The sequence below is a fragment of the Tigriopus californicus genome, chromosome 12 (genome assembly GCF_007210705.1).
Source record: "Tigriopus californicus strain San Diego chromosome 12, Tcal_SD_v2.1, whole genome shotgun sequence".
NCBI lineage: Eukaryota > Metazoa > Arthropoda > Copepoda > Harpacticoida > Harpacticidae > Tigriopus > Tigriopus californicus.
The window spans coordinates 14,327,764-14,338,883 of NC_081451.1; the positions used below are offsets into that span (position 1 = coordinate 14,327,764).

At 39.3% G+C, this 11,120-nt stretch overlaps 1 protein-coding gene across 1 annotated transcript; it reads right to left on the reverse strand.

Moving 5' to 3' along the window:
- Positions 1-278: 278 nt before the first annotated feature.
- On the reverse strand, positions 279-5,158 carry LOC131892031 (uncharacterized). The gene is made up of 5 exons (XM_059241757.1): positions 4,972-5,158; positions 3,593-3,637; positions 3,445-3,522; positions 2,529-2,624; positions 279-508 (listed from the first exon to the last, which is right to left on the reverse strand). The coding sequence occupies exons 1-5, from the start codon at positions 5,036-5,038 to the stop codon at positions 420-422; spliced, it is 375 nt and encodes a 124-aa protein (XP_059097740.1). The 5' UTR covers positions 5,039-5,158; the 3' UTR covers positions 279-419.
- Between the last annotated feature and the right edge of the window lie 5,962 nt (positions 5,159-11,120).

Here is an 11,120-nt window from a genome sequence, read left to right on the forward strand (position 1 = left end):
TCTTTTCTTGTCTTTTTTATTCCGACAAAGGTCATTCAACCTCACAAAAACGTCTGAAAACTGTGAACTATTTTTTAAAAACCTCCTGTCCAGTTTCTGGCAAACCAATCTCTTGCTTATCCAGAACCTGAAAAATATATATGATCAAACCTAAAGCTTTAAATCAAATCAATCAGTCAAATCTACCTATCTGTTGATTTGGTGCAAATAATACAATTTTCAAGGTTAAGGAGAGACAATAGGTATTTTGCAGCCACGTTTTCCAAACCTAGTTAACGTTTGCTTTCGTGAAAGTACTTTGTTGTATTTTAATAGTCACAAATGAAGAAATTGTGCCCAATATTCGCATTTGCTTCACTCAGACTATTCATCACATGTTTCATCAATTGGCCAAAGTTCAACATTGGGTTGCTTGTGCCTTATTTCTTTTGTTTTTCTTCATCATCTTGATTCTTCTTAGGGCGCTTTGCTACGCATTTATCCGGGTTCTTTTTGCTCACCCTCCATCCTGAAATTAAAGTTGCATTTGATTATTTGGATAAAAAAGAGTAAGCCTGAAAACATAATAAAGGATTGACAACTTTTGCTTGGAATTATTGAAAAAGGCATTGGATCTTGTCTGAAGAAACGGTGTTGCATTTTAAAAGTCAATGCCAACTGACAACCAAAACAACATAAATGGAGAGTTCGAATGGGAATACCATGTCAATAACAGATTTTTCTTTTTTGCTTGTTTCCAAGGAAATGGTTTTGGAGCCTCTGGCTATTTTGACTTTTAAATGCTTATTAAGACGAAAAAAATGATAGAATTGTAGGTAGGCACGGTGTACAACAGGTGATAAAATCACTTCTGTTTTGCAATATTTTGGGACACATTTTTTGAACAACATACATTACTTTTTTGGCTATTTTCTGTCCACAATCAATTTAATTGCACCCGACCAATCCATTTTCATGATAGTGAAAGCTTCTTGATTCACTGATAGTATCGAAACTCAATGTATCATCTTACCCTAACCAGGTTAATTTAATTACTAAATAAGTTACTTACATCAAAGCAAGCTGTTCGGAAACTATTGATTTGTGATCATTTTCTGTCACTTACTGCAACTTGAGGGCCAAAGACACAAGACTGCACTACAACTTTGGTCCCCTAATGTATCAAGTTTGGTTGAAATTGATAATCAGGGCACTAATTATCTGACGCAAGCAATATCGTTTTTGATTGGCAACTCTAATATACGACAGATGACATTTTAATCAAAAGATGGGATTTTTGTTTCATGAATTGCTTTCTACTAATACTGATTCAGTGACATAAAGCCTGCCTTGCAACGTAAAAAGCCACAGTTTTACTGAGATTTTCCTGAAAACAAAGCAATCCAAAACAAGATAAAACACTAAAAGTACAATGGTAGAAGGATTGAGTCATAGGGAATTTCGGACCGTTCTTTGAAAGCTTTTTCAGAATTACAATCCTATACTAATTCTTTGATGTCTTCAACAAGAGGATTGGACCTGACAATTGCCGACTATAAACTAGACTGATTAATATATTTCAAATAATGCTGCCCCAAAATTGATATTCCAATACGGTATGAAAAGACAATGGGGACGTTTAGGCAAGCTCTGGCAGGTTCGTTTGTTTGCTGGTACCAGAGTCAGGGATGCAAGTTTGGGGCTTCAAACACGTTTTTGAGAAGCTGACCCTTCTTTCGCATTGCTATATAAGGAAAGGTCAGCTTCGTTAAAACCAGTTTGAAACGCCAATTTTGCATCACTGGCATTGGCAGGCAAGTTTGTTTGCTGGTACCAACTTGCCTAAATGTCCGAATTGAAATGAATATAAGGTATGCCGTTCGATAATTTCCAGAGTTATTTGACATTGACTGGGTTCATATAAAGTTACTAATACCTTTAGGAAGACAAAAACTAGAGTATTTGGACAAAACAGACAAAAACAACTGTAAAGTAAAACTAGCAAACCTTTTTCAACAAGGTGCAATTATCCAATTATTTGTTTCTCTTAAGGCGTTAATCAAAGAGCACTAACAATAACAAAAGAAGTGAATACTAAATGGACGTCCAGCTACGCCTGGGTTTACTCTATTAACCTAATGTTTTTCTTGCCAATAGACACCTTATGCTGCACGAAATATGGTTTACGTTCTGCACTTCAGAGATCGCTTTGTGAGTCAGCCTCTGCCAAATAAAGGGCCGATTGGGCCGATTTCTATGTATTGAATTATTATGTGTTTGTGTTGTTTTCGGCTCTTTCTATTGAAATATCACAAAATGTCCGGAAAAGAAATCGCTTTCAAGGCAAGGCACTAATAGTTTATGTGGCAATCTAGCGTGCCTCTTCCCGATTTGTTTGGGCAAGTAAGGCCCGTTATATCCACTCTTTAATGCTAAGATTGTGGACTTTCTTAAAGGTCATCTACCGGCGGGTGAATAAGAATTGAATTGGAAATGGCAATGCCAATGTATTGAAATGAAATCTTTGAGTTTGATATGGTTCACTTTACCTTTAGGGCAGGGTGGAGTCGGATCAGCCGATCTGGTTTCGTCCGTTTTTGGAGTCCTTTCACAAGTTCCAGCATTCAACTCACTCTCTTGCCAACCTGTGCCAAGAATAGGAACGGAATCAGCTTTGGTGCTTGTTTCATGGATATGATTTAGATGCCAATTCACTGCTTTGATCTCCCTCAAAATGGTAGACATTTTCCGGAAAAAAAGGAAGCCATCAAGCATGGTAGTGTTAATCTTTGACCGAATATTGAGGCATATTTACCACAAAATTTGATCTAAAGGGGAGGCTGAGCTTTTAAATTTTACGGCTAGAGATGAGCAACAGCTTGGGGCTAAGGTGAACTTGAATAGTGTCAATGTAAGCGCTGACAGTTTAATTGCTTATATGAAAACGATCGATATTCCAACCACCCATTGCAAAAAAAGGCATGTGTCTTTTTGTGATTTCAGGATGTTTTAAACGCATGCTAAATGTAACATGTTACATCTGTATCACCTAAAGTCTTGTTATGTTATTGAACTAAATACCATTTTATCCTCTTTTTGTTCAGGCTGGCTTTTTGCTCTAGTCAAATTTTCTTCATGAACAATTTCATTCGAAATTAATTCGATCGGCTTAAACAATTGCTCTTCATTTTTGGACAAGAGGATGATTTTACCACTAGGCTCAACAAGGACACTTGGCGACTAATCATTTAAAACAATATCAGGCTAACAAGGCCAGAATCGGTTGGTTTGATCAGTTAAAGAAGTGTGTTGCACTCATTAACTATCTCGTGAATTATTGAAATCAAAAAATAAAACTAGGTTTTTGAGAGATTGCCTGCACAATTAATAAAAATGGGCATACTAGCTAGCAAAGAACAAAGGCATTAAAAAGAAAGAGTAGCTTTTGAGCAAATAAAGAAATACCTTTAGGACATGGTAGAAGGATGGCAGGTTTTTTTCGGCGGACACATTTCTCAGGGTTGGCCTTCCGTACCTTCCATCCTGTAATTGGGGCACAAATAAAGAACCCATCAAACACTTCTTAGAGTGTACAGATGATATCAAAGATTACCTTCAGGACAAGGCGGAGTTGGCCTTGCTCGGTTTCGTTTGGCATCTGAAAATTGAACCAAATGATTTGTCATTAAAGTCAAAAAGTGTTGTAAAATCACGACTAAAAGTATACGGAAATTTTGGCCGACTTGAAATAAATCAAAATGAGTATTCCACCTTTAAGTGTTGGTAAAACTGATTGTACGCTTTTGCATCATAGTTTGAATTTCAATTTGTGTTCTCGTACAATTATATTGTGATTTGTCACAAAAGGTATCAGAGTATGAGATTGATTTGTTGGTAATTGGCTTTCACTTGAATTATTATTTGGTGGGAATTTCTTTGCTTTTAAGTTGCTTAGTTTGCCTTCACTATGATCGAAAATTAAGTATTAGGCATCAAAATGACTGAAAGTTGTTCTCATAATAAACATTTGACATGACTTTGTGCAAAATGTAAGGCGTGTTTGATGATTGGGTTTCATACATATAAGTCAAGCAAAAGCAGGGGAAGGCACAACAAAGTTTTAGATGAGAACATCAAAAAGCAAAACGGCGTACCAAGCTATAAAACGATTATGTAAAGGGGGACACTGAATTGTAGAACTAAGCGCAAACGATTAAAGCACAACAAAAATAGTTTTCTTGGGCGGAAGTAGCATTACTAACTTTTGATGCGACTCTTCATCATGTCAGTGCGTCAAATGGAAAGGAGTGTGTCAATAAATATCACACAAAGCACTGCTTTTTGGAGAGGGCACTTTCGTCAAAATATGATTTGATTGAAAATTGTTTTAACTAGCGTGGATTCTCGAGGGCTTAAAGGTGCTCTCAAACCGCAAATTGTTACCAAAAACGAAAACTGCTTACTTATTTTCTTGATGTTCAACATGTATGTTAATAGTCTGATAATTTGAGCTTGCATATGATCAGGCCAAGTGCTAATTCAACATCAGTCAGGTGCTAACGAAGGGTGCTCCTTTTGTTTAGGTTTGCACCAGGCTCTTTCAAACTAGCTTTTTTTATCTTTTTTTTGTCAACGTAAGTTCTTAATCTAAGGCAGATATCGCAATAGCAATAGCGCCGAAATTGTTCCGCATCATTTTGTGAGGTAGAAAAATCCGAGGATGTATTGTGCATTTCCATCAAAATATAACGACTCATTTTAACTACTGTTAGTAATGAAACTAGTCACAAGGACATTATCCATATGGTAAAACGCATTTCCACCTGACCAGATTCTTGATTCAAGGAGTTGAACAAAGTCCTGAAGTTTTCAAGATGCCTGACATGGAAAACTGTTACATATTTGAAATGTAATAATGCCTTGAAATCACTAACTTATCTAGACCCTACAAATGTAGAAATCAAGTAAAACAGTACCGTCTTGGAAACTCACCGTTAGCAACGCCCTCACTGATGAAAACCGTGAGGTATAGCAAAGCAATGCCCATAAGCAATTTCATTGCTGATGCTTCAAGAAAAGCAATGGAGCAATTGACAAGTAGGAACTTTTTAGTACCTAGTTTTTCAAAGGTCCAGCTCTGGTTCAAAATTCAATTGGCCTCTCGAAGTAATTTCATTGCAGATTTTATTGCGAAGAATAAACACTTGTTTTAACTTAATGACGTTGGAATTTAGCTCATGAAACGTTTCAAATGACTGTTTTAATGGATTCTACTTGTAATCCATCTAGGTGAAAGCTAAAGTGGCCAATTAAGCCAATTATTGGCATTTTCATGGATGAGAATGTAAATTTCGTAACTCACGAAAAAAAAAAACACAACGCTCCAAAACGGCTTCCAATTTCAGACCACAATCATAGATAATGATGGGGGAGAGATCACATCATTACCCCCCCTGTTCTCTTGGGATCTCAAGAAGGTTGGAAACGGGTTGGAGGATTCTTGGTACGGAAAGAACGGCGTGGAGATGTTGGAGGATTTGGGTGATTTGCTATGGAAGAATGAGGAGAAGCGGTCCCATAATGTGATTGATCAGATAGTTTTAAGAAGCGACGATTTCGAACTTTTTCTTTTCCTTTAAATGACACTAAGTAGGATTGACCACTTTCTTTTACGGACAGAATTATTCCGTTGTCCTACCAGGCCTTGAAATAGGGATGCTGGACCAACACATTGGATCCATGTAGAAGTTGGGGCAGAGCTTTTGTTCCTTGCGATATCAAAATTCATTGCAGGATGAAGGTTAGATGTTGGGATTTTCGTTCTAAATATGCGTTGAAGCGAACGAAAACTAGAAGAAATTCCATTAGGTCTTGGTGTGTTTCTAAGATGTAGGAGGGCCTCAAGGCTGGCAAGGTCGGTATCCAATAGTATTGGGAGACTGACCTTTCCGAGGATGATGTCCGGGCATCAGCTCGCGTGCGCCGCCACGGACAGGACAGAACCCTACTGTCCGTGGCCCGACATCCCCTCGGAATATTGGAGGTCACGTATCTTTGCCCGGCTCCCCGCCAAATTCCATCATCAACGGGAGCTGACAAAGGAGTTGTTCAACCTAGCCCACCCTCTCTACTGCAATAACCAAGTCTTTCATCACCTCCCTCTACCCTCCTGCATCTGGAATGTCTGCTACTACCCTTTTCATTTCTTCCATGTGCACTGAGGTACATATAGTCATTCTTCCCTAATACCACCTGTGATATCGCCAAACTGATCAGTCTTTGTTTACCTTTGTTGTCATGGCCGAGAGCCGCAAAATATAGATAGTATTAGTGTGCCTGAGTGGACTGCTTGGAGTAAAGTTTGGTGTTCCTCGTTTTTTGCTCCAAATGTGCGGACTTCATAGAGAAGGACATCTTCTGAAGTGATAAAAGCAACAATAACGATTCTCAAAGCCTCATGAGTTGCAAAAGCTTCTTCGGTGGGATCTTGATGAGTTTCTGTGGCGTGAGTTACGTGGTCAGAAGGGATCAATTGCTTTTAGATATCTTCTAACACATAAAGGATTGTGGTATCCTACTCCCTAAGCCATCATATTACCAAATGTTCACCTGTTCTTGTTTTGTTACCTAATTATTGTTACGTTGTTATTCAACCAAAAATAGTTTTTCTTGTATTGTGTTATTATATAGTGATGTATACCAAGTGCTTTCATTGGTACATATCATTTTTCCATTATATTTGAAGTTGTTTTGTTGCCAGGTCATATTGTTACCAAATTTTTGCTATAGGATTATTCAATCCTATAACCAAATTGACGCCATATAACCAAATTGATGCCATATTTCTTTCTTTTTCAATAAAGAACCTCATACCGCTCATACTCTGACAATCCTATGAGCTAGAATGGCAACACTACTCCTTTTCGGTCTACTGGTTACTTATTTCTTCATCTGCTGAGCGGCTGTTCACCTACTATACAGCTATTGCGTCCAAATTTTCCCTTAGTTAGTCAAAGTCATGAGTACCTACTGGAGAGTACTGTTGGGACAATGCGAGCCTTTTCAAGCCTGATCAGCCTGATACACTCTGATACAAGGCTTGGTGTTGGATTTGTTCGTCACCCGCGAAAGCACCTTGCGAAGATTTCCGAGCTCGAGCAAGTTTTCGGCCATTTTTCGTGTTTGTACCTGAGTTGTAGTGAGGTGTTGGATATTTGTTCGTTGGACTTAGAGACCCTGGATGCAGAGACCCGCGAGGTTGAGTATACGTCATCAAATTCGAGCGATCTGATTGGCTGCCAAATGTCAATGAACATGGGCTTTGTTTGGCAACCTTTCCAACAGGGAGTCAGTCATTTCCAAAAAGACCTAACATGTTTGTATTGCATAAGAAGGCAAAGCTTTGAATGATTTATGACAAATTTGATTAATCTTGGGTTCAACCAACATATTCTACAGTATTAAAGTGTCTTTTGCCATTAGAATTGCATCAGTATGGTATTTCTTCATAAAATATAGTTGTCACGCTGATTTCTCGCATGCTGACAAGATCAATTTGGACTAAAGCACTTCAAAAAAGAAAGTACAACCATATTAAACAAATTAAATTGTAAAGTATAAGGGACTTGTTTCTTGAGAGACTCAGAAAGTTCACAAGCCATAACGTGAATTTGAATAATAGAATGAAATATGTTTGCAATCTAATCTTCGTTAAAAATGGGTTCAGAAATTATTTAGAAATAACAAAACTATTTTTAATAATCTAACATGCCATATACATGCATCAGCTTGTCTTTGAGTAAAATTTCGCAGTGTCCTTGAAAAAAATATTCACTGGTGCTTGTCATGACAGTACTTATTCTTACAAAGCGCATCGGTTCAAAATCTGTTTGGAAACTTTTTAGTTCATCTGATCGCTTACTTTTTCGAAGTGGAGCCACCTGTCAAACCTCGCGCGTCTCGGACCAGGGTCTCTAGTTGGACTTTGATTTTATGTTGTCTAGCGCCGCGTTTAACGTCGGTGGGTGATTCTTTTATGTATTATTTTATCATTTCCTGTTCTCTAATTTATGTATTCTGTTACTTCTGAAATAGAAACCGTTCATTAATCCAAGACGAGTCTGAGACTACGGCTTTTGATAAATAGAAATAGAAGAAATTTAACTCTTGGTTCAAGCCTCTTTGAGGTTGTCCATGACGCCGATGGTGGCCAGAAGGCGACAAATCCACCGTCCAAACGTGCCCGCCAGAAAAATCGCCAATGTTTTATTTCTTCATTCGTAATCCGGTCCTTTTGTTAACCCAAAATGAACAACAAACTAAGGTTGCGTGATTTTTGTAATTAGGTTGCGCAACGGCCCCATCCTACGTCATTCATTGTAGTGATGAGTTAAGATCCGAAAAATCAGCAATTTAGCTTAGAGAACCTCTGAAATGAAGACCCAAGATCAGGAACGAGTTTTAAAGCAGCCCTGGTTCCGAGACCTAGAACGGCAGGGTCGCGTTTTGCCACTGATTTCAGGAGTTTTTATTTTGATACTGTACTCTCTTTAGCTTGTGATGGAAGCCCTAACCGAGGTCCTTAAGCTAAAAAGCTGCCCTTCCGGATCGAAATACATCAATAATTTATAGCACAAATGCTAGGAGAGAAAATGCAAGCCGTTTGAATACATAATGGCAAAGCTCCGCATTGGCCGTCTTTATCAACCAACCGTCAGTCATCGGATTGACATTGAGTACCAGTCACCAGATTGATATCAATCACCTCTCATCAGTTTCATTGCAATCATCCATAATTAAATGTTTTTTTGCGAGAGTACATTTTAAAGGACATTATATGGATGCTAAGCAATTTTCCTCATCATCCGATCAAGATCTTGGTTCCAAAGGGTTGGGTGATGGACATCGCCCAATCTGGTCCGAGGATGGGTTTCAACCCGATGACGAGTGGCTGATGTCCGTACCAATCTGACAAGGGCGGCCAATCCGGAGCTTTGCCATTTTGTATATGAAAATTCGTTCATTACTTGTTTTTCTTTGTTGGGATTTTCTTCATTTACTTGTGAGCGGCGTCCTGAAGTTTTCAACAATTTTATCTTGTGGTTTGGTTTGATTTTCACAGGTTTTACTAACTACTTCAAGCAATATAATGTTTGGTGCTATCAAAAGAAAGATTATGATTTGTCCAATTCTTAACTCCTGCACTTTTTACAGGGGTTGGTTTACCAAAGAATCTGAACATCAAATTCAAATCCCCCTTTTCTGATGGAAAGTCAACAAAAGAAAGGGCTGCAGTTGGGCTCGATTGTACATGCCATCGTCGGTTTGATCCTTCAAAAAAAAATTATTTTGCGAACGTAAGATTTTAGGGTCAATTGCAATAACCGAAGAGGCTTAATGTGCGTTCTGAGACCATCTTCAAGACAAAGAAACAAAGTCCGCAAAAGACGATAATAACAAAGAACAAATCCGTCCTCAGCAATAGCAATGGGCTCATAAAGCAAATCAATTGCATACCATAACATTGGTAACAAATCAATGTGTCTTGATGGGAGTTGTGGGGTGTTCAATCTATGTCCTGCTGGCTGGTATCTATTCAGGCTCAGATGCTTTAATTGTTCTGACGAGGACTTAGCCCCCGGTTACTTCAATTCAATTGGCTTTCCGTAAGTGGGTCCACTATTACGAATTATATTCAACCTGTACGTATTCCATATGCCCGAAGCCCTCACACACCAAGGCCCCACCATCAACCATTTTATAGTGCAATGTATACTAAACCAAGAATTGCATATAATAAGTCTCTGAGGAGTGTTGAGTCATCCCTCCAAATTTTGGAAGAGGAGAACCTGCTCTCTTCAACGGCGGCGTCCCGGATGGCGGGCTTGTACAAACATGCCAAAAAGCCCACCACCAACTCAGAGATTCCCGTGAGTAAATTCCACCACTGTCTAGAACTGCTTTCATCAACATCGGAAACAGAAGTGGGGAGGTCGAGGGCTGCCCAGAGCAATACCATCCCTTTTTGCAGCCCTTCAGGGAATCCGAGATGGACCTGGCCTTCAAAAGGGTGAAAGGAGCCCTTCAACAGTTTCTCCTTTCCAACATTCCCTGCTCCGGACTCATGCTCAGCCTCTCCTCCAACATTTATTCCGCCTCGTCCTCCATTCTTCCTTCTTTCCTTTAGAGCGGATGGGGGCAGGCATTAATTTCATCTATGACAAGGGGCCCAAGGACAATCCAGACAACCATCAAACCATCGCCCTGGAAAACCCCTTCTTGAAGATGATGTCCGCCCTCTTAGCTGTCCGCTTCTCCAGATTGTCTAAGGATAGGGATCTCCTTCCGGAGCTCCAATTCGGTTTCCGGAGAAGCCACTCTGCCACCATGGCAGCTACTCTCCTCTCTGAAATTGTGCCCTCGAACATCAGCAATAAGAGGAGAGTGTATGCAGAGTTAATTTCTCCATAGCATTTGACGTGTATGCAAGACTCAGATGCTCCATTCGTTCTGTTGAGAACCAATAGACCCCTTACATTGCCCGAAATATGTTTTACGTTCGGCACTTCAGAGGGCACTTTGGCATTCGGCCTCTACCAAATAGAGGGCCGATTGGGCCAATTCCTTTTTATTGCATTGCAATGCTGTTGAGTGTGTTTTTGACCAATTCTATCAAAATCTTACTTATAATTATTATCCGGAGTCACATAATGTCCGGAAGAGAAAATGCGTTAAAGCCAAGGCAATAGCAGGTTATTTCGCAATCTACCGTGCCTCTTCCCGTTTCTTGGGGCCGTGTGACGTTGCAAATAAGGGCCCGTATCCTCCTGCTACTTCACCAATAAATTAAACCAATATCTAGTCCATCAACCAGAGCTAAAAGTAGCAGCGTGTTAAAAAACATGTCAACTTGTGTTCCGTCCAAACATTGATTCCCACCCTGGACGGGATTTACGTAGATAATTTTGACCCAAGCACTAGGTGAAAAAACAGTGATAACTAGCTGAGATAGAGAACACCAAATACATAGGCCTCAATTTCTTGGACCTATCTTAAGGCCTCCGGTTATAACCCTAATCAGGGCATACAATCAATAGTTCGAGCTTCCTTTATCAGGGCCTCAAACAATCATTAATTGACTA